Consider the following 25,219-nt stretch of genomic DNA (forward strand, 5'->3'; position numbering starts at 1 on the left):
GCGGTGAGCCCTAGCAGCTAAAATTCTGACAGTGCTTTTCTGTCGGCGTATTCTTTCTGTATGAAAAAATTCGGGTTAGGTTTCCACATGCCAGGTTGGACCACTCCCGTGTGAAAGAGAATCAGATGATTTTCAAATTAATGGACGTCATCACATCTTTTCACTGAAGCAGAATGTAAACAGTCGCTAAAATTTTGCAATGTTCCTTTCTTCTTCACGTACCCTTAAGTGGACTTTTATGCCCAGTTTTGGAGCTCCAGCATGCATCAGTTCAATACATGCATCTGGAACAACTGATCCCACAGGTATATATTAATCTGTTTCAATGTTGAAAAGAAGAATTAATGTGCTTATAATGCTTATTTTAACTTCGCCCTATCCCAGGAGATGAGGGTGTCTTCACGTACCCCTTGGGTATGGGGCTAGCCTCTGGGGGAGGGGGGGGGGGGAGGAGAGGCAGGGTTGTGTACGTCGATTGATCACCATTGCTTTAGTACTACAGTTAATATAAATACTACAGACTGGTTTCACTTAGAAGAATGAGTGGGTAGCTCAGTCAACTGCAACACTAAAAGAGTGTTGTGGTATTAAATGTAACGAAATCAAACACCAGAAGATGGAGAAAGCATGCAAGTAATGCAGTCAGGAAATGTATCTCCAAGCACACAAAGCTAAGCCATTATAATCCAGAAGTTAATCCAGAATGTGTCTATCGATGAAAACCATTTGTTTTGAACAGGAAAACAGACTTTGAAACATTAAGGAAATGAACGCAAAATCGTTAAGAGAAATTGTAGGCCTAAAACTTGTAGGGGAACAATACACACTCAATAGGAATATGGAAATCAAACATTACCCAAATATTCATAGTGAGTTTAGAAAAAGAAGGTTAAGGTTCTACGGAGGCATTAACAGAATGAACCCAGACAGACTTACAAAATAAATATTCGACTCTTTTCGCAATAGGAGTAATTCCAAAATGATCACAATGAAATGAGTTGACAAGATCAAAACTAATCTGAAACTGGCAAGACTTGCTCCAGAAGATGTCCAAAACCGTGAAATCTTCAGGTCCAAAGCCGGCCGGTGTGGCCGTGCGGTTAAAGGCGCTTCAGTCTGGAACCGCGTGACCGCTACGGTCGCAGGTTCGAATCCTGCCTCGGGCATGGATGTGTGTGATGTCCTTAGGTTAGTTAGGTTTAATTAGTTCTAAGTTCTAGGCGACTGATGACCTCAGAAGTTAAGTCGCATAGTGCTCAGAGCCAGCCACTTCAGGTCCAAAATTCACAAATGACAAATTGACCAAGAGAAAAACAAAGAAGATTGGAGCAACATAGACTGAAGAGAGAAAAGATGCCCACAGGAACAGAATAGACATATGACCAGCTCTACGTATATAAACTCACCCACTATCACCCCTTGCTCAGTTCCCATTCATTACTACTACAAGACATTTTCACTAATCTACACACACATATATATTTTTTCTCTCTGCCGTTCGCCTCAATCTAGCCTCGCTCTCTCTTTCTCTGTCCTCCTCTCTCCACTCTTACACACACACACACACACACACACACACACACACACACACACACACACACACACACACACACGCCAGCTTGCACTCAAAAATATCCATGGTGACCTCAGGGAACGAAGAATGTACAAAAAGAAAATTGCATTCACAGGCCGGCTGCGCTCACTCTGTCTCGGGGAAAAAAAACTGAATAAACGTAAACACTGTAATGAATGCGGAACACTTGTAACTGCAGTTCTGTTACATTGAGTTCTGCCATATGTCGTGAAGTGGAAGTAACGCCAATGCATAGTAAAAATAATGGTTTCCAAAACGGCGAAAACCGGCCAAGACTGAAGGTACAACCAAGTTTCTTTCGACCTCAACCTACGCTAACAACGAAAGAAAAGGAAGTGTTTGCAGAATGTGTAAACAAGAGGCAGAAGCAAGTTAAGTAAATTGCGTGCCAACATTATGAATAAATGCCGGTTTTAACTTATAAAAACCCAAATGTACAAACATATTATGTACCTATATTTCTAGAATAACCACAGAACATCCTTAGTCGCGCGGGGTAGCCGCGCAGCCTTAGGCGCCTTGTCACAGTCCGCACGGCTCCCCTCGTCCGAGGTTCGAGTCCTCCCTCGGGCATGGGCGTGTGTGTCGTCCTTAGCGTAAGTTACTTTAAGTTAGATTAAGTAGTCTGTAAGCTTAGGGACCGATGACCCAGCAGTTTGGTCCCATAAGATCTTACCACAAATTTCCAATTTTACAGAACATCCTTTGCATGTAAAAGCGAAATGCGTCTAGTGTCGTATTACCATATTAGCACTGATTTTAGATTCTGAAATTAGACAAATTCAGATGGAGTGACATCTGCGCAGCAGGGTGATTGCAGGAGGAAAGTACCACGCGCGCTCTCATGCGGAACGAACCATGAGCTCTTCAGTTTCAACTCTATTAGTGATTTTTCTCCTGCAAGCTTTTACAAATGTCTGAATAGCGATAGCTCTTGATTGTTACGCATTGAGACAAAAATTAGAAGTGAAAAACTAAAAGGATTGTGAACATTACTTCGAGATCGGCTCGAGAATGTCACCTCTCGTCGGGCATAGGGATTCTACAACAAATCAGTGAGATCATTGAACTGTTATCTGAATATCTTGCCAATCGACAGCTTCATCAAGGGGTTCATTGCAAATTTTCACTCGATGTTTGTTTAATAATTCGATTATAAAAGGAGCTACAATCTTTGCTAAAATTCGACGCATGTTAATTTATTTTAATTAAAATTTTATGACATGAACCGTTTGAGATTCCAGTGCGTTCTCCAAGTTCATTGACAACTGACGGAGATCCTAGAGTTTAGAAATATTTCTTAGAGTGGTCTCGTACAGGTTTAATGAATGTTAAGGACTGAATTATGCAATACACACCCGTAACTGTATACTTTATTGGAGACGAGCGATATCAGACCATTATCGGGTCCAAAAAACGTCTCAGTTATGAATTTTCTTAATTAGCATAACAGTTTTCAGAGGTAGACTATTCCATCATTGAGACTGGCTGTAACCACGCAACACTGTGACCATTTGGGTAAATGAGAACGTGAGACAGTGTGGCCGTAGGGGGATTTGAAACTGATTTTTCCTGAATGTGAGTCCAGAGTGCAAGCACTCCGTCGTCCCACTGAGTTCAAGAATTTAAGTGTTCCTTTGTTTTTGAACTAAGTTTTTGTCAACACTGTTTTGGCATTTTGTTCGTTTTGCCAACAATGGTTACCTAGAAGAATTGTAAAATCTCACACATTAAAATTTTTCTGTGCAAAATAAGGTGTCATGATGTGCTACGGAAACAAACATTTGAATTAATGTTGCAAACAGTCTTGTACACTAAGGCAGATATGAAGACTGAAACTGGATCTGCTGCGAATATCGTTCACTGGTGATTTCTAAGCGTTCTGTTATTAGAGTCCTGTGGTCTCCATTTGTTTGATATAGAGTTAATGCATTTCGTTTGATTTCTTACCCTTATTTAATCATGCAACTGTACTGCACTAAAAATATCTGAAGAACTGTACAGGTGTCGACGGTATGTGCAGTGGTCTCGTTTGTTAACTAACTTGTTCCGATCACTCACAGTCTGTGCTACTGACAGCTGGTGTATGGCATAAAACCGACGAGGTATTTAGACCGCGCCAAATCGGAGTGAAAGCTCGAGCTTTCGACGATTAGCTCCATGTCCTTCGTCAGGAGGCGTCTGTTTGTCGAGAGCGAAGTTTGCTGCCTTTATAGTGGTGTCCAGGGTGGTGATTATTAGGGTGGCATCACCTATAGTTCGAGCTTCTTTTGGTGGCGATGTCATATGGAGGGTCGGATTCGTATGAGCAAATCGGTAGTGCAGTAGTATGCTCTTCCCTCCCCCACTGGTATAAGATTGAGGGGCGGAAGGGGAACGGAGACCATGAGGTCTCCCCTTAAGAATTATACAGAGCTATTACAAATGATTGAAGCGATTTCATAAATTCACTGTAGCGCCATTCATTGACATATGGTCACGACACACTACAGATACGTAGAAAAACTCATAAAGTTTTGTTAGGCTGAAGCCGCACTTCAGGTTTCTGCCGCCAGAGCGCTCGAGAGCGCAGTGAGACAAAATGGCGACAGGAGCCGAGAAAGCGTATGTCGTGCTTGAAATGCACTCACATCAGTCAGTCATAACAGTGCAACGACACTTCAGGACGAAGTTCAACAAAGATCCACCAACTGCTAACTCCATTCGGCGATGGTATGCGCAGTTTAAAGCCTCTGTAAGGGGAAATTAACGGGTCGGCCTGCAGTGAGCGAAGAAACGGTTGAACGCGTGCGGGCAAGTTTCACGCGTAGCCCGCGGAAGTCGACGAATAAAGCAAGCAGGGAGCTAAACGTACCACAGGATGGTGCTCCACCGCACTTCCATCATGATGTTCGGCATTTCTTAAACAAGAGATTGGAAAACCGACGGATCGGTCGTGGTGGAGATCATGATCAGCAATTCATGTCATGGCCTCCACGCTCTCCCGACTTAACCCCATGCGATTTCTTTCTGTGGGGTTATGTGAAAGATTCAGTGTTTAAACCTCCTCTACCAAGAAACGTGCCAGAACTGCGAGCTCGCATCAACGATGCTTTCGAACTCATTGATGGGGACAAGCTGGGAGGAACTTGATTATCGGCTTAATGTCTGCCGAATCACTAAAGGGGCACATATCGAACATTTGTGAATGCCTAAAAAAACTTTTTGAGTTTTTATATATGTGTGCAAAGCATTGTGAAAACATCTCAAATAATAAAGTTATTGTAGAGCTGTGAAATCGCTTCAATCATTTGTACTAACCCTGTAATTTTTTGCTGCATTTATTTGAAGGTGCTCCGTCTCAAGTGATCGTCTCCAGCCATCACTCAAGTTATAACCTCCTTCTCTTTTGAAAGTGTTGCTGCTCATATGAATTTCTACCGCTTCTTTTATTACGGAATCCCAGTAGATCGATGAGTGGTAGAGGACCTCCATTTTCTGTAGGTTTATATATTTCCTTTCTGTAAGGCCGTGTTCCGCCAACGCTGATATCCCAAGAATTCTGTAGCTGTTTGATATGCCGTTTATGTTCAGTGCAGCGCTCGGCTACGATGCGGATTTTCTGCCCTACATAATTTTCGGCGTATTCGTATGCCACATTGTATAAATCAGGCTCTCTCAAATCGCTGGACGCAGCAAATCCTTGTTTCTCCGCCGATATCGGAAAACTACTACAATAACATATTTTTCGTAATATGAGCCCAAATTTACTTGAGGCTCCATAGCAAAATAGGAAAAAAAATGCTATTGGTTATTCTTCTAAGGTTGAATAGATGTCTTTGCAACCAAAAATCGTAACTCTTAAAGGGAGAATTGACGCTGGTTGTAGTCTCCTTTCCCTTTTCGGCCCTCAATCATGACCCAGTCAAGAAAGAGGCCATACTACCTATTACCAGTTCCTTGCATTTGTACATTCGAGTCCTGCCCTCCAGATGATGTCGCCTCCAATGAAAGCTCGTATTGCAAACGGCGTTACCTGACGAAATACCAGCCTGAAGCCACTATGAAGGACGGAAGGGTTCGCTCCTGGAAGACAGTCATCTCCTGGCGAAGAAGATGGCCTTAATCTTCGAAAGATCGAGCTTCATTCCGATATGACGCAGTTTGAACAGGGAGAAGGTTTCATACAAGTATGCCGCTGCGAAAAACTTCGATGTCAACTGGTACTCGGGTTCTTGAGTTTACTGAATGCAGTGGAAGAAACAATCAAATCACAATACTGAGGATTGCTGTACGTTTTCGTGATTGCATTTTAAAGTCTTCATTTCACTGTAGTGAAGGTATTTTCGCACAATCAGAGGCAAGAGGGGTGACAAACCGGAACGAGCCACTCCAGAGAATGGAACCCTGAGATAAAAATCCTCATATAATAATCCAGAACAACCTCTGAAATTTTGTCTATGGCGCTCGGATTCAATCTGTATGCGGGAAATACCTTCGAATAGGCATGCGGTTCAGTATGGGAAAAATAGACCAATTCATCAGATGTATTCGGATGACACACTGTTTTAGCTGTAGAAGGGAGGGCTCACGTTCCAAAACACAGTGCAGCGGTTCTGTTTGCATTCTCTTAAGCACATTCACATAAGTACTTCATGAAACGGAATACAGAGTATGATGAACCTTGCAGTGTACCAGTATCAGCCACTCACCTTGTCGTCTCAGTTACACATGTAGCGGATAAAAAACATCTGTCGGAGTGATTCCATACTCGAGCATATACAAGCGCCATTCAATAAAAAATCGGATATTTTTGTAAAGAATTTATTACGTGACTAGTATACAACACTTACTTATTTTGCAGAGTAACTTCCGAGAAGTTCAATACACTTATGCCACCGCTGGACAATTTTGTCAGTTCCACGTGCAAAGAATTCTTGGGACCTTTGCTTAACCAGGTATGCCCTGCTCGCTAGACTTCCTCGTCATCAACGACCCCTGAGCCACTAGAGCTTGTTTCAGAAGGCTACTAAGGTGATAATCTGAAGATGCCAAATCCGGTGAATAGGGGGGGGGGGGAGTGGGTGGGTTGGGTGGGCAAGCAAGTGAACTCCAGATCTCCCTGCACACATCCACACGCCTTTTTTTCGTTTTTGATGTAAAATGTTTTGGAACCAACCTCACACGGACTTTCTTTAACATCAGTACATTATGAATAATAAGTGGGCTGATCCGACACTAATATTCTTCGTTCCTGCCATATTACTCACTAAGATACGCCTGTTCTCCCGTATCAGCTCATGAGCTCTAGCAGTGTTGTTCTCTATGACTACACAGACAGAGCCTCCTAGGCGTGGCGAACTTCAACACTTTTTACAACCCGTTTGAACTTATTTGTCCAGTGCACATTTGCATTCGACTTAAACATCCGACTATCATCCGGCTGCCGCCATCTTGTTTCGCTCATTCGTAGCATGCCGTTCGTGAGCTATGAGTGCCATCCCTATCTGATAGTAGCTGAAGTAGTTCAAGGATACCACCAAACATCAAATAAACACAAAATTTTTCGAAGTTCTGTATTTTTTATACACGTTTTCCTGTTACTTATTGAATGCCTCTTCTACTTCTTACCTTCTTTTCATGATTCTTGCGCGAGCTGTACAGCATGTGGTAAAAAACGGCTGTAAGGGGCTCTATTCAAGCTAATATCTCTTACTTAGTTCTTATAATCACGAGATATCCACTGAGGTGACACATGTCATGGAATACTTCCTAATATCGTGTCAGATCCATTTGCCCGGCGTAGTGCGCTGCAACTCGCTGCGGCATGGACTCAAGTAGTCGTTGGAAGTGCTCTGCACAAGTATTGCACCATGCTGCCTCTATAGCCGTCCATAATTACAAATCGACTGTTCAGGTTGGTGTGCATAATGTATGAGAATGGCGATATATCATATGACTTTGTGAGAAACGTCATCCACACAATTCCGAAGTTTACAACAGCTGAGAATTGCGACAATTATCGCACAATTATCTTAACAGCTCATGCATCCAAGTTGCTGGAAAGAATAATATACAGAAGAATGGAAAAGAAATTTGAGGATATGCTAAATGACGATCAGTTTGGCTTTCGCAAAGATAAAGGCACCAGAGAGGAAGTTCTCGTATTGCGGTTAGTAATGGGAGCAAAGTTTAGGAATAATCAAGACGCATTGAGAGGATTTTTTGACCTGGAAAAAGCACTCGACAGTGTCCAATGGACCAAGAGGTTTGAAAATCTGAGAAAAATAAGGGTATGCTATAGGGAAAGACGGGTAATATAAAATATGTACAAGAGCCAAGCATGAAGAGTAAAGAGTGAAAGACCAAGAACCAAGTGTGCGGATTAAAAACGGTGTGTGAGAGAGAAGTCGTCCTTTGCCCCTACTCTTCAGTTTATATATCGAAGAAGGGATGACAGAAATAAAGGAGCGGTTCAAGAGTGAAATTAAACTGAGGGTGAAAGGATATAAATGAAAGATTCGCTGATGATATTGCTATCCTACAGGAAAGTGAAGAATTACAGGATCTGCTGAATGGAATGTATAGTCTGACAAGTACAGAATAAGAATTGAGAGTAAATCGAAGGAAAATGAAAGTGATGAGAAGTAGCAGAAATGAGAACAGCGAGAAACTTTACATCAGGATTGGTGATCACCAAGTAGATGACGTAACGGAGTTCTAATATCTAGACAGCAAAATATCTATGACGGACGAAGCAAGCAGGACATAAAAAGCAGGCAAGCACTGGCAAAAGGATCGTTCCCGGCCAAGAGAAGGCTACTAATATCAAACATAGGCCTAAATTTGAGGAAGAAATAACTGAGAATGTACGTTTTTAGCACCGCACTGCATGGTAGTGAAACGTGGACTGTGGGAAAACCGGGACAGAAGAAAATCGAAGCATTGGAGATCTGGTGCTGCAGGAGAATGTAGAAAATTAGGTTGACTGATAAGGTATGCAACGAGGAGGTTCTCCGCAGAATTGACGAGGAAAGGAAGATACGGGAAACACTGACAAGAAGAAGGGACACGATGGGTGGCACTAGAGGGAGCTTTAGAGGGTAAAAACTGTAGAGAAAGACAGAGACTGTATCATATCCAGCAAATAATTGAGGGCATAGGTTGCAAGTGCTAGTTTGAAATGAAGAGGTTGTTACAGGAGCGGAAACCAGGGCTGGGCGTATGAAACTAGCGGATGTTCCAAATCATTCGCTCGAACGCTCTTCAATTACCAAGAATGTTCTTCAGCCCAGTCCCGAAGAACAGTGTCCTGGGGACACGCCGCATTACATTCATAAAAAATTCCATCGTTGTTTGAGAACATGAAGTCCGTGAATGGCTTGAAATTGCCTCCGAGTAAGCATTTCCAGTCAATGATCGGTTCAGCTGGACCAGGCGGTCCAGGCCATTCCATATAAACACAGACAACACCATTATGGAACCACCACCAGCTTGCACAGTGCATTGCAGGTAACTTGCGTCGCCGGCCGGAGTGGCCGTGAGGTTCTAGGCGCTACAGTCTGGAACCGAGCGACCGCTACTGTGCTACTGTGTTACTAAAGAATCACCACATGATGCGACTGGTTGGAAATTAAGTTCATAATAGACTATTTCCCTTTGCTAGAAATATGTTATGTTAGGTTTTTACTGTGAATGATTACAACATAAAAAAGTTTTCGGTCAATATTCTCCCAAAATACCTGTTATTTCATGCAATTAAGAGTTTCAAGATCATTAAATATCAAGACATCGGCTCTGCTTACGTATATTACGTGAGTTTTAGCTGAAATTACTAGTGACTTCGCGTTCTCTTTTCCGTTAATGGTTTACTTATTAACTATCGAAAAGCATTTAAAACTTTTAAGAAACAATGCAACGGAATTTTATGAAGCCTGATAGAGGAAACCTTCCAAAATTTCATGCATTTACGGATTACGCCCGCATCATTCGGCAACGAAGCCAGCCTGTGTCGCTTTTGACACAATTACAAGCTCCAGTGCACGCAACTTGTAGTAGTTGAGTTGGTAAGGCGGCGAACATGAAAAATAAATCAGTAGTACAGCAGATATAAGAAAATGACGGCAGATATCTGGTGTCTGTTATAAAGGAAGATCTTGAACTCCCTAAGCCTTTTAGAAGGGCCCGCATCTCGTGGTCGTGCGGTAGCGTTCTCGCTTCCCACACCCGGGTTCCCGGGTTCGATTCCCGGCGGGGTCAGGGATTTTCTCTGCCTCGTGATGGCTGGGTGTTGTGTGTTGTCCTTAGGTTAGTTAGGTTTAAGTTGTTCTAAGTTCTAGGAGACTGATGACCATAGATGTTAAGTCCCATAGTGCTCAGAGCCCTTTTAGAAGGCTGGAACTGACAAAACTTAACAAGGAAGTGAAGGGCTTTGCGATGTCGCTGTTCGGGACTGCTCTTCTGTCCACGTAATTTACCCTGGAAGGAACACACATCAAGGATTTACTGAATGATTAATTTGGGTCTGGGAAATGATGACGAGGAACCTCACGCTACAGAAGAAGAAAATGTGCATGCTGAACCGCCATCTGTTGAAGGTGACAGTGAAGATGCTAAATGTGTGCTACTGCTAAAGACGGAATATAATTCCTCATTCAGTGAACGTTGTAATTTATGACTGCAATTATATGTCACATAATTTATATCATTTTATTGTAAGCTAGCCATTTTTGTTACTGTTTTTGTGGAATTTAAAAGAAAGAACTGTCGTGGCAAAGGACATAGGTTTTTTTTTCCTCTTCGTGTTTGCAACGCATTCTGAGACTTCGTTAATCGTCAAAGTTAAACATTTTTCTGAAATATTCGTTGTTATTTACGCGTAAGAGCGCGCTTTCTCAGTAACGAGTTTCTCCGATTTCGTGGCTTCCATATGTTCAAGAAATGAAAGATGAAATTACTGTGCGTAAAACAACTGACAGTGACATTTATACTTCTTCTTGCCACAAATGATTCACCATTTTTTTCGGAATACGTAGCGATTTCCGAGAGTGTGGTAAGACAGGAATCTAAGAGCACAACGTAAATTACTGCGAATGAAACTACCAGTAATCATCTTTATATTATAGCTTGTGACAAGTATTTTTCTGCGATCGATTCGTTAACAACAGTAGACATAGATGAAAGGTTCCCGCCACAGTATTTTCAGACTATACCATCGTACACGAAACATTTTGATTCATCAGAAGCTTGTTATAAACTACAACGAACTTCTATAGCTGCACTCGCCAGACGCTCTTGAAGAGGTGATCTTTTAATTTTTGTTTTTATGAACCTAATCGTTGATGTATCATACAGGGAAGTAGGCTACTTCATCATTTGAATCTCTAGGAGCGAGCTATAACCACATTCTATGCATCTTATTCTTTGTCGCTTTCTTAAACAATTTTTCGGATTCATGGAGATGTGTTCCGTCTGTGCAACTGAATGAAGGAATTTTAATCCCATACCCGTTTCGCTTATTTTATTTGTGAAGCATCATCACGAATAAAGGAAGCGAAACGCTTATGACAATAAACAAACTGCCTTCAATTAGTTGCTATTTAGTTAGTACCTCCATGAAGTTTGAAGCAGCTAAGGAACGACGGAAAACAGAAAAAGTGAAAAATTTTTCGGGTGTTTCTATAGATGTATTTGCACAATGTGGTACTACACTCCATTCCTAACTCATATTCCAAAACATAAAAACCAAAACAAGACGTCGATGTGAATGAGAATAAAATGACATAATCTGACATTTACGACAGTTTCCAGAACACAGCCGATATTCTATCGTTATCATGCATTCATGGAAGCAAGTGGTCAGCGAAATTTGAACAGTGTTACTTACTCTAACCACACTTTTCAGTACTGTGAAGAATGTCATGCCTGCGTCGGCTGCTAGCCGCTTCGAGTTCGTGGCGCTGTGGCGCTGCAGTGCACATGCGCGGATCTGAGGCACATTACTTGGCGCGAGAAGAACTGACAACAGCGTTTCGGTTCACTAGGACCGTTCGGCATTGCTTTCTAAATGCTTGCTGAATAATGTTGGGGCTCTGTTTCGAAATCAAGACCGTTCGGTGTGCTCACATGCCTAACCGCTCGGCAAAATGGCGGAAAGAATAGGGCCCCTGGAGTGGCGCTGCAGGCGATGTTGCATTGTTAGTAAAGACATCTGTGTCGGTCGTCGGCTGCCATAGCCCAGTAGCGACAAATTTTGCCACTCTGTCTTATTGGATACGCTTGTTGTACGTCCCAAACTGATTTCTGCGGTTATTTCATGAAGTGCTGCTTTTCTGTTAGCACTGACAACTCTACGCAGACGCCGCTGCTCTCGGTCATTAAGTGAAGGCTGTCGACAACTGTATTGCTTGTAGTGAGAGGTAATGCCTGATATTTGGTATTCTCGCCACACTCTTGACACTGTGGATAGCGAAACACTGAATTCCCTAACGGTTTCCGAAGTGGAATGTCCCAAGCGTCTAGCTCCAATTGGCATTGAGCGTACAAAGTCTGTTAATTCCCATTGTCCGGCCATAATCACGTCGGAAACCTTTTAACATGAATCAGCTGAGAAAAAAATGACAGCTCTGCCAATGCACTGCCCTATTATACCTTGTGTACCAGATAGTATCGTCATCTGTATATGTTCATATCGCTATCCCATGACTTTGGCAATTCAGTGTACGTTCATGATTGTCCGTCGTAAATAAGACGCGAAAGATCTGAATCAGCTACAGGTTCCTTTATATCAATTTTAATGCTTTTAACCCCGTTATGCAATTTGTACTGCAATGAATCACTTGTTTAATTTTCTTCACAGCTTTTGAGTCCTATTTGTCGATCATTGTGAAAGATTTCCTTGGACGGTTTGCTTTTCTGGTTTGAAACTGTTGCCATTCCCAGCTTTATGGATGTTCACGTGTTGAAATCAGTGTCATGGTGTCTCTTTAGCTGTGTTATATTTTTGTGTTAGAAGTGCTGCCAATGAAGGCATTCACAAGGAAAACTGTTTCCAAGAATACAATATTAAAAAGTACTTACTCACAACGTTAATAGTTCCTGGTGACGGTAAAAAAGCGAACTGCTTATAGTGAATGAGTTCCTTACTTTTCAGTTTGCTTAAGGCAGAAAAAAATTACCTACAACAGTTACTGAAGAAGAGGGTCGTCTTAATAATTTGCGCTGCTCTTTGTTTGTGAAGTTCGACTTGCTGTTGGTGCATCTGGGTATTGTTCGTAAGTACACTTTAGATTCAAATCAGAGCTTTAGGAATTAAAATAAAATTAATTGGGCTAATTAACGGATTTTGGCTACCAGTCAACGCAGTGGCTTCAAAATTCGAGCTTCCCCAGTGCTAGCTAGCTCAAGAAACACATTGGCTGAGCAAAAGTATTCTGTCTGTCCCTAGTAATGGAGAACTGGCAACTTTGTAGTAAATTTTTGGAAAGTATGTGACCGTCGATTTAGTTCCTGGAGTGGTTCAGGATTATCCTTCTGAATTCACACTATATTTTCTGGTCATGTCAGTTGAATATACCGAATTATCCTCATTTAAAGGATGAAAATGAGGTATCAAATTTATGTTTTCGAGTCCAAAAAGCTCGTTCCAACAAAAACTACGGCTAATTTTGCCATCTACATTGCGAATTATCGGTCCTAGCGATCACTGGGACAATACGGAAGCGATGTCTGCAAAAGTTGTCTGCTGGTGTTAGCGGTAAAATGTTTGCCCATCGGAGTTCAGATTTTGTTAGTTTTCTGTTGTAATTTCGCTGGAGAAAGTGTTTTTTGTGTTTGGTGAAAGGCTCTAGCGGGAAGGTCGACTGTCAGTAACGAAATCTTCAGAAGAATTTTGTCTTCCAAGTTTTGTCGCTACCTAGTTTCTTTACCCTCTAGATGTAAAGGTGAGAAGCCAGAGGAATGACACACTTATCATTTCTTACTTATTCTGCGTCTGTCAGTGTATTGACTTAACTGTGGCACTGAATGATTTGTTAAACTGGATTTCAGTACATATCTACCTCCTTTGCTACATTTTCATACTTTCGTGACTTCAAGTAATGTACTTCAGTACAACTGTGAACTGAATGAGGACACAGACCATTTCGAGACCTAAACTGCGCAATATCTTGCTAATTCGTGACGATATGGGGTTCTTTGTGTTATAATAAGGACTGTTTTTGTGACGCTGTCATGATAAGTTGTAATTTCTATCAGTGCAGTGTATGCTAAACAGTGTTTCTTCGTTAGTTTATTCCACACAACAGATAAACATCAGAGGTAAGTTAATCAACGCCATCAAACTACCCCACATGATCTAAAACAGTCAGAAAATGTTATTCTTCATGCCCACTGAGCAATACGCCATGCCTAGTAGGCCATAGTGGCTCCACTCACATTCAATACCAACATAATCTGTACACATTTATTGATTTGTTGGTGCTCGTCTCCTCGCATGTTATTTTATGTGCAGTTCAGCACAACGAAGAGGCGAGGAAGGTTATCGCGAACTGCCGGTGACTCTACCTTAATCTCTGGAACTGAAGCAGCTAGGACTCTGAATTTTGATAGCTATTTTCAGAATGCATGGTTAGTTCGCTGAACTAGACTATTCTTTGTTCTTTGTTATTGGTATAGTCTGTATCAATTTTTGCTCTGAAGCCATTGTAAAGTACAAAAACTTCATATGACTCCCTCTGATTCAGAGAATAAGCCACTTCTTATGATTCCAGTTGTTGACACATTTTAACTATTGTATAGCTTATTTAAAAAGTTTAATGTAATTGGTCTAGTGATTTGAGAGATAAAGATACGTTTAACATTGAAAATGCCAAATGCTAGAAAATGTGATTAAAGGAGTTATTGTAAACATTGAGAAATTAATTTCATAATCAAGTATGTCCTGCAGAATAATCAGGGTAATTTGGATTTTTCGTCTCCTCTTAGAAGCTTTCTTTTTCCTGCTGCACTTGCATTTTTGGTATTAAATACTGATCTTTGCATACTCGCACTTCGTCCAGAAGTTAACTACCTACGCTGGCAGCAACACAAGGAACAATACCAAGCTATTCCAGGGACTGTAATCTATCCAAACGATCATCTTTAAATAAAATAATGACCCCAATTTCAAAGTTTTTCTTCCACCAACTAAATTCTTACAGACATGAATCCATCCGATGTTACTGAACTTCTTATTTTGATTGTCGATACAACCATGAAATTTTCTGACAAGATCAAAAAGCCTCAAGTCTCTAACACCCAAAGTCTCTGCATATGGGTTTAATTTCTTCCATAACAGGCACTGGAATAGAATTTTTATAGTGCTACTGAACTCCAGTAGCTTGAGCTTTTCCATATTTGCATCATGACTGGACAAGCAAAATGAAGAGCATTATGATCAGTCGATAATCGGTGTAGTCAGTTATGTACATTATTTCTTATCTCACGTTGCAGTACAGCTACAGTTCATTCATGATTTGATCTGATAAGCGAACTGGCTCTTCAAAAGATCTGCTATGCGGTTTTTGTGACACATTTTTATCACACTATGTGCAGTTACTGGCAAAAGCCTTAATCTCTAAAAAAAATCGACCTTTTGCTTCCCTCTATAATTATCTTGTTGCTGAATCCTAATAATTGACTGTAACATAAGAACTGATGACAGTAAGACATATTATAGAGGAGAAGAGAGAATAGTTTCTCTGTCGGATTTGTAAAATGTATAGATGCAAATTTGGACTTACAAATTGAGTTCAAGTCAGATGTGTCAGCACTGAAGTATTCCAGTGGCACCGTCTGCGATTGAAAAATCTTGTTCACAAAGCTCGCAGAAGCCTTAGGTGTCCTCGTGCGCTGTGGATCACTCATGTTCACTTGGTACAAGCCGTACTTGGCCCTGCAAAGAAAAGCAGCGTGGTCTCATTAGTTGCTGAAAGTGTCTGTGCTTGGACAATCTCTGATTCCTTCACCTACTGACAGGAATGAAATGTACGGTAGTTCCAGCCAAGTGGTTGTTGAGACCGTATTTATGTGACGAGATCTGAGTTCGCAGCAGTTACACGTTCGTGTTAGGAAAACCTACACTTATCAGTGGAAATTAATAAGCCAGTTTCAACTCTACTGTGGACACTTTCAGTGAGGTATCTGAAAGTCTGTGAAGGAACAGCACCCCATTCTTCCCCAAGAGCCGAAACCAGAGATGCAGTGATGTTGGACTGTGGAATCTGGACCAAGTCGACGTTCTGACTCATTCGATTGGACTCATTTCGGGACTCTGGGCAGGTCATTCACTTCAGGAATGTTACTGCCCACATGTGCCTCGCGTATGTTGCATTATGACAGGGTGTTGATACAATCAACCATCGTCTACGAACTGTTCCTCTAATGGACGCAGTACATAATCCCCTAAAATGTGTTCATATTATTATGCATTTAGTGTTTTCTTAACCGCAGTAAGGGGGCCTAGCTGTAATTACGAAAAACACTGTCATACTGTAGCATCATCTCCTCCTTCGTCACTCCAAATCGCTCGTTTCCGCTATGCAGTGATGTCGTTCATTACACGACCTCAAGCTTCGCCTGACAGCGGAGATATGTGTTTATGAGGAGCTGGTTGGTCCCCGTACACCATTATTTTTAGCTTCCGGCGCAAAGTTACTCTGCCATCTGCATTGCTGGTAGCACTTTAGAACTCGTAAGTGATTCCTTGTGCTGACTTCATGTGATTTTTTCAACCACTCTCTGCAGCACTAGGCGGTACGTGGCCTTCAGTACATGAGGTCTGCTTAGTCGTGGTTTAGCTGTTGTCGTTCCTCCACATTTCCACTCCACAATTATATCACCACCGGTCAACATGGGCAGGTTTAGAAGTTCTGAAATGTCCCCGATGATGACATCTAGAGTCTAGTCGATGTTTGAAGTCAATGAGTTCTCCTGACTGGTTCCATCTGTTGTTACTGCTTCTCTACTTGGATGTTGTCTGAAGCCAGGTTTCATGAATATTTAGCGCAACTGAGCATTGGCATGCTGACAGCGACTAGCTCTGTTGTTTTTATTTTTCACTGCCGCATCAACACTGAGCCTCTGGTAAAAGACGATTACGTCTGTGTTAATTCTTTTTCTTTTAGATAGTCAGTTGTACTTCTCACCTCTTTCCTGTGTGCGTGTGTTTGTAAACTGAGGGAAACAATTGGCTTAAAAATCCGCTCGAGTGTCGTCAGAGGATTTTGTAGAGTTTTTGTAGAGTCGTAGCTTTGCAGTGCCGGCCAAACCTTAGAGACCCTGTGAGTTACAGGGATTGGAAGTTCCGTTAAGCGAGATATCCAGGCTTAATTGGAATTGGGCCTTTACCTACTACCGACTCACAAGTGTCACGTGCAGTCGGACAAGGAAGAAACGACACAACTTGCGGTGGGTCTTAGTAGGTGATGAACGAACGTGTGCGAGCACCACTCTACTATCATGAACAAAGCATTCGGCTAGAACAGTTCGGTCTGAGTTTGAATTTAATTTGGTACAGCTCTTTAGAGATATTATACAAAGATTTTGCGAATCTTGTTTATTATAATTTCTTGGTGTCAATTCACACGTTTTATGCAGTTACGTTTTATGCAGTTTCGTTTGTATTGCTTTTTCTGGAGAGGATGATAATTAAACTTGCAATTCCGTGGTGTCTGGCATAGTGTAATATGGGAGATGTTACTTGTAATGTGTTTGCATATACTTACTATCCGCGTAATGGAGTGTATATGTTGCACTTTCCTTATTTTAAATGCAGGTTCCTTTTGAAGTTGGACTGTATTGTGACCACCAGTCAACCACAAGGTTCTCAGTCAAAGATTATCAATCCGTGGCTGTGTTATAACGTAAGATCTCATTTTTCTGAGTTTAATGAATACCTCAAGCAAGTGTAATTCTGAATTATTTCACAGTTTCTAGCCAACTGCCAGCCACATGGTCTGATTACAAATACTACCGTAACGCAACACGTGTAGCTCCTTGTGCTTACTCTACAGGATATTAGATGTTCAAGAATATCTGTGGAAAGTTTCTACCGGTTAATGATGTTTACATTTTTGTACCCTTACACTTGTTGGCCACGGACTCCACTAATCCACCTATACGTATCCCTATGATACTTTCCAGCACACACTATGTTTTTCCGAGTTTATAGCCAATGATGTACGACACGAAGACTACATTTGATTATTACACCTTCTGTGTTTCAATAACTTAAATGAATCTTGTGCTAATGGGGTAAGTTATCACGGGATGTATAACATTGCTTTCATAAATATTAGCGTGGTGTTATATCCTGTAAAGATTTCCCTTTTAAGATTAACGAATAAACTAGTTTCGTGATCAATAACTTTCGAGATGACTAATCATAGTCCTATTTTACATAACAACCTTCCAATCTAGTGAGTCTGAGCGTCCCAAGAATTATGAATTGAGTCACAGTTTTGAGTATAACCGGTGTGAAAATTATTATTTATTATTATTTGATTCGCTGCTCGTTTAGAGACCTGATGTCTTACTTTTTATAACAGGTCGTTCATTTTACAGCTTTCCATGTAGATTACAAACACATTCCATATTACAAACAGCAATTATTGTTTTCAGCAATTACAATGGAAATAATAATAAATTAAAAATACATTAGAAATTGAAAGAAAAACCACAAAAAATTTCATATTTTAAGAAGATGTGATGATAGTAAAGACTTGGATAGTAAGGGAGAGAGGGAGAGAGAGAGAGAGAGAGAGAGAGAGAGAGAGAGAGAGAGAGAGAGAGAGAGAAATGTTGCCCTGTCTGAGCCAGCCTGCTCTGAAAGTCTCGGAACTACTTCGAACCTTGCAGTCCCGGTTCGCTACAGTTTAATTTACGGATTAATATTTCTAAATACTATTTAAAAAACACTGTGACTATTATGTACATTGTGGAAAGCGCAGTGGTGTGTGAATGTAAAGTGTGTTATTTCTTGGAGTTATTAATCAACCTTCAGTTCCTATATTATGTGTCTCGAATTTTACCTTTTATGTTGCTTACATACTAAGTGTTCAATTACAGATGTTACATCCCAACAGCGGTATAATGATCGCGGGATGAGTATGCCTGTTTATACTTAAACTAGAACAGGTTCACAGGGTTGATTGCATTACACTGTTTATTCTGATACAGTTTAGTAAATGTTATGATTGTCTGTGGTACGTGTTGGTGAAAGTGTTTACTGTTTAAGTGAGTGTGTGTTTCGGTGCTGGTTTCTGTGTAGGTGCACGAATTGGAATTGCTGTCTTAAATGCTTCGTGTGTGTTGCAGCGTTCTGTTACACGTCAGTTTCTGCCTATATTCGACATGCAATGTCCCTGAGACATCATTAGCGATTTCACTTATTATTTCCCATTCATTTTAATCTCGTATTGTTTTTATCATGTCATTGTTGTACCGCGTTGGTATCTGGTGTGATGCTCTGTATCGGTGGCAGTGAAAAAGTATGTGTTTGGGGATTCATGTTACCCACATGTACAAGCTGAGCTCTGGGCAAGTTAAATTAATGGTATCACACAGTACTGCGTTGCTCGTGACATTATTTGCCCAACTTCTTTATACCCATCGAGTAATTCCTGTTGTCATTATCCCTTGCCCATCAGAATTAGATTAGTTATTAATTATTTTATTGGGCTAATTATGTGGTGTATTACGTAATTCATCTGACTGTCATACTGGTATACAGGAAAGTGAAATTGAGGGGCGCGAGCGATACCTGATTACGGGAGACGGTCATAGAAAGTGAAAACAAATTGAAAGAGCACAGGATCAGATTTCATAGTGACAACATTGTAATTCCCGTCTCCTTTTGTACTGGCCTCTCGTGACATCTACTGGTCAGTTCTTCGTTACAGAGGTGTGCGAGTACTTGTGACCAGATAGTTCACTTCATGTAAGCCTCTAAGCAGACTTCCTTGTCTTCGCTTACGGAACATGGTGGGCAACCGATGGTTTCAATCGGGCTTACGAAAGAAATTCATGGTAGGGAGAGAGATGGAGACGGAGTGAACATAAAATGAAAGTACTATCAAAAAAGCATGTTTTGTGGCCTAATTTGTGTCGGGAAAGCTGTGCCATTCATATCAGTGCGTTACCCCATAACCATTATTCACGGACGCTGTGGTTTTGATTTGTGCACTAGGAGCTCTGATGTTGATCACGTGACCAGCCGGCTCGTGGTGTTACGATGCATGTGAACCAGACCCGCGTATCACCAAAGGCTGTCCATGCTTGTCCGTGTTCAGCTGGTCTGGTTCCGTAATGGAATGTGGGTGACGCCAGATAACAGTGTCGTAGAGAATCCAGAATGCCTTACGCTAACTTAATTCGGCGCGTAATGTCGTCTCATAATAACATTTTTCTGTCGAAATACAAACTTTCATGCCCATCGGTTACAAATTGGCCGCGGGTTACGCTCAGCGACTTCGGCCGAAGTTAGTTGTACTAGTACATTAGTTAGTGTGGTAGACAGTTTGTTTCTTATTCCAAGCATAAAATACTTACAAAATGTTTATGAAACCCCGTTAGTTATTATGAATCGATATATTTCAGAAATTAGCTCACACATTAAAGAAAACATACCGCCATTTAGCAAATAAGGATTTCTTCAACTGAGGTATGGGAATACGAAAGACTCATAGTAGCAAAAGTTTCAAAAATAAATTCAAAATATTTAAAATGAATGACCATATTTTGAAAATTAGCTCAGTAAATACTTCAAGTTAATGATTTCTTTCTGTCTGCGGACCGAGACAGACGTTGTTAATGAGCACTGTATTCATTACAGCTGAAAAGTTTAGTAAATTCTGCACCACAACTCTAGGGTACTTAATGAATAAGATCCAGCCGCGATTACAAATACAGGCGATTATTTACTGTAATATTTCACCTGTGGGCTAGTTTTGGCTCTTTCTAGCTGAACTGCGTGATGGACAAGCAAACTGGAGTATAGTTATTAATCACACGCTAAATACGAAAAAATTGCAGGAAATCAATTATTACATACTGATTTTTGGGATAAATTGTTACAGTCAAATAACGTATACTATTACACAGTAAATTTCATGTTACATGCAACAATGAGCCTTAGTATTGCTATTGTATTGTTGTTGTTGCGGTGGTGGTGGTGGTGGTAGTAGTAGTAGTAGTAGTAGTAGTAGTAACAGTAATAGCTGCAGTAGTCGTAGCATTTTATTAATCCGTAAGTCATCTTTAGAATAATACTGAACATGCCTTGGTATTACAATTTAAGGACAACAAAAATGACGCCATTCATATATACATACATGCATTTGCAGACGTAATAGGCCCCTTTTGACAAAGATGGAACATGCAGTCGGCCATAGCCTTGCAGTAGGAACCGCCCGGCATCTGCCTGAAGTAGCTGAGGGAAACTACGAAAAACCTACATCAGGATGTCTGGATGAAGATTGGAGGTTTCAGCCACTGTTTTAAACAGCGCTACTTCATGCGGTTTACCCCTAGTGTACAGTACTGCTTTGCAAGGAAATTAAATGTAAAATGTAACGTACGAGGGCTCAGTGAAAAGTAATGCCTCCACCTCCGTTAATTGCGTTAGGATGGGAATATCTTAATAAATCAAACGCAGAAATAATCCTTAGAATGTGATCATAAATTACCAATATTCACTTTTCCACATAATCACATGCCAATTGGATACATTTCTGCCAACGATGAACAAGTTTTCTGAAGCCGTCACGGAAGAAGTCGACACTCTGTTTCCGCAACCACAGTTTCACAGTTCTCTCAACGTCATCATCGGTAGCATAATGATGTCCCCACAGATCGTCTTTCATTATGGGGGAACAGATGGAAGTCAGATGGTGCTAAATCTGAACTGTATGGAGAATGCCGTATGGTGGTGAGATTGAGTCCCTGAAGTTCTGCTGTGGTGGCACGTGAAGTGTGTGTTTTGCCATTTTCATGCTGCAGGAACATTTCCCTTTTACTTTCGGATCCTTGTTAGCCTTCGTTTCAGGGTTCGCAGCTTTGTGACGTAACACTGAATTTATGGTTGTTCCACGATCAAGGAAATCAACATGGATAACCATCTGCGTCCCAGAACACGGTGGCCATGATTTTTCAAGCTGAGGGCTGTGTGTTGAATTTCTTTTTCTGGGGCGAGTCTTTGTGTCGATATTCCATAGACTGACGTTTCGTCTCCCGTCACAATTGAGTGGAGAAAGGCGTCACCTTCATTCTAAAGTAGATAAACTATGACAGATACAGGGATTATTGACCACAAGGTTGTTGAAACTAGTCTGAATACCCAAACATCCAACTCCATCTAAAGTAAACTCAAAATACATCTACTTAAAAAAGCATATAAAAATTCGCTTGATATCTTCCTAAGAGACAGTCTCTGCCCTTCCAATTTCTGTAAGCGTATACCAGACGTGATTTAAATTCAAAAAAATAATATCGAAGGCAACTGAGAGATATATACTAAATAAATTAATAAATAATAAATTAACAAATAAATAAATTAAGACACTGATCCCCCGTGGTACACAAAACATCTCAGAACACTATTGCAGAAGCAACGAAAAATGCATGCCAGTTTAAAAGAACGCAGCATATCCAAGATTGGCGAAGAATGACATAAACTCGAAACTTAGTGCAAACTTCAATGCGAGATGTTTTAATAGTTTCAACAACGAAACTCTGTCTCGAAATCTGGCAGAGAACCCAAAGAGATTCTGGTCTTATTTAAAGTACACCAGTGGCAAGATGCCGTCAATATCTTCACTGCGCAATAACAATGGTGATAACAATGGTGATGACAGTGCTACTAAAGCGGAGTTACTAAACATGGACTGCGAACACGGGCGAGTTAGAAGGAGACGTCCTCGATGTAGCCAAGCAGCTTAAACTACTTAAGAAAGGCAAGGGTTCCTTTCAGAGTATGATGATATAATAGCTCCGTACTTAGCAATCAAATACGGCCGCTCGCTTGTAGAAAGATCCGTACGCGAAGACTGGAAAGTTGCATATGTCAAACCAGTACCCAAGAAAGGAAATAGGAGTAATCCGCTGACTTTGCAGCCCGTATAACTAAAGTCTATTTGTAGTAGGATTTTGGAACATGTACTGTGCTCGAACATTATGCATGACTTAGAAGAAAAGGATTTATGGACAAATAACCAACATGAATTCAGAAACCATCGTTCTTGCGAAGCTCAACTGGCTCTTTATTCCCACGAAGTAATGAGTACTATCGACAAGGGATGTCAAACTGATTCCATATTTGTAGATTACCAGAAAGCTTTTGATACCGTTCCTCACAAGTGACTTCTAATGAAACTGTTTGCCTATGGAGTATCATCTCAGTTCTGTGACTAAATTCGTGATTACCCGTCAGAAAGGTCGTAGTTCGTAATAACTGACAGAAATTCGTCGAGTGAAACAAAAGTAAGACCCGGCGTTCCCCAGGGAGTGTTATAGTCCCTCTGTTGTTCTTGATCTACATCAACGATTTAGGAGACAATTTGAGCAGTCCTCTTCGATTCTTTGCCGATGACCCTGTGATTCAGCGTCATTTACAGTCAACAGATCATGAAAACGACTCGCAAAACGATTTAGACAAGATATCTCTATGGTACAAAAAGTGGCACTTGACTCTAAATCAAGAAAAGTGTGAAGTCATCCGCATGAACACTGAAAAGAATCCGCTAAATTTCAGTTACACGATAAATCACATCAATCTAAAGGGCGCAAACTCAATTAAATACTTAAGGATTACAGTTACGAATAACTTAAATTGTAATGATCGCATAGACAACGTTGTGGGGGGAGCAAATCAATGAGAGCAAATTATTGACAGAACACTTAGAAAACGTAACAGGGCTACTAAAGAGACTCGTTACATTACGCTTGTCCGCCCTCTTCTGGAATACTGCTGTGCGGTGTGGGATCCGTATGAGGTAGGATTGACGGAGGACATCGAAAAAGTTCAAAGAAGGGCAGCTCGTTTCGTACTATCGCAAAATAGGGGAGAGAGTGCCACGGATTTCATACACGAACTGGGGTGGCAGTCATAAAAAAGAAGGAGATTTTCTCTACAGCAGAACTTTCTCATGAAATTTCCGTCACCAGTTTTCTCCTCAGAGTGTGAAAATATTTTGTTGGCGCCCACCAACACAGGGAGAAATGATCATCATAATAAGAGAAATCAGAGGGTGTAATGTTGATGCATTAATTTGTTCTGAAAGCGGTGCTGATATTCATGACAATAAAATCGGGTTAAAAGTGTGAGCTATCTGTGGAAGATAACCTTGCATTACTGAGCAACTGTTTCACCAGGTATCCAGTCTAGCTTACCAAATTTCCAACCAGACTAACATTAATTATAATCTTTTAGTAGTCATCTTACGATAATCGGTGATATATATATAAAAAGACAATTTAAATAAAAAGAAATAAATCAGTTTATATTTGGACATTTATTTTAACATTGATCATTGTTCCATTACAATTTCAGCATATTAAACTTGATTCATAACTAAACTGATGCCTTATTTAGGATTGTGAAAATGTGAGTTTGTAATCTTAAGGAACACATCAAATATGGAGCCAAGATTGGGAGACTGTATACAACACTGCATTCATAAAATAACACACGAAGAACGTTGAAACATATGCAAGAGGAAATTAACCACAACCATCCCATTCAATTTTCACCCAAAGAAGTTACGTTCGTAGCTCAATCCTATCCGTCATGAAATTACCACACACTGATATACTAAATTCATACTAACTCTCTGTGAAATCTTCCCGAAAAGAATAGCTGAGGGCTACTTTGATGATTACACTACATGCTTCACGTAGTCAACTTGGTTTACACAAAGAGTGTAACTCCACAATAATTTTGATAATTAAAATAAATTACATCGAAACACAAATTACAAAAGAAAAACCTCAAAACCTCAAACTGGTTACTATCGTCTTACTATTAACCTGATGGGACAAACAATTGTATAAGCACGTGGTACTGGTCTCACAAAGTACACCCCACGTGGGTTGAACATAAAGAAAAGTTGCTATATTGAAAAATATTGTCAAGACGAGACGTTATAATCTCACGCACATTCCAATTTAAGATTGATGATCTTAGTTAGAGTTACGGGTCATCCACACGTGGTTCCACTTTACTCACGAAGTAGTGACAAAGCATCTACTGGAAGATATTTTGAACTTCACACTCGAATTACACTGTGTTGCAATTTAAGATAACATTAGATATTTTAGATCTAAACCTGAAATAAAGGTGATTAAATTTTCAGTTAGGCTGAACTTAAGAAATCCATTGTCCTACGGACTTAGCAGAGACGCGCTTAGCCGGAAATCTTACCACTTCAGACGCTCACCGCGGACCGACTGCCCGTGGGCCCCTACTAAGGGTGCTTCCAGATACGAAACGGAAATGATCAGAGAGGCAGCTTCCTATACCAACATGACAAGGGACGGACGGGGCCATACTAAGAATAGAAACCTCCTTGCTTTTATAAAGCGTAGCTACCTGTTCCGACGTTGGTCCTACTG

At 40.8% G+C, this 25,219-nt stretch overlaps 1 protein-coding gene across 2 annotated transcripts in view; it reads right to left on the reverse strand.

Moving 5' to 3' along the window:
- Window positions 1–25,219, reverse strand: part of LOC126094630 (myrosinase 1-like) — a 192,588-nt gene that overhangs the window by 13,599 nt on the left and 153,770 nt on the right. For both annotated transcript variants that reach the window (XM_049909114.1, XM_049909113.1), the window contains exon 12: window positions 15,355–15,506. In XM_049909114.1, coding sequence (XP_049765071.1) covers window positions 15,355–15,506 — 152 coding nt within the window. The remainder of the gene's footprint in view (window positions 1–15,354; window positions 15,507–25,219) is intronic.

Source organism: Schistocerca cancellata, chromosome 8 (genome assembly GCF_023864275.1).
Source record: "Schistocerca cancellata isolate TAMUIC-IGC-003103 chromosome 8, iqSchCanc2.1, whole genome shotgun sequence".
NCBI classification, from domain to species: domain Eukaryota; kingdom Metazoa; phylum Arthropoda; class Insecta; order Orthoptera; family Acrididae; genus Schistocerca; species Schistocerca cancellata.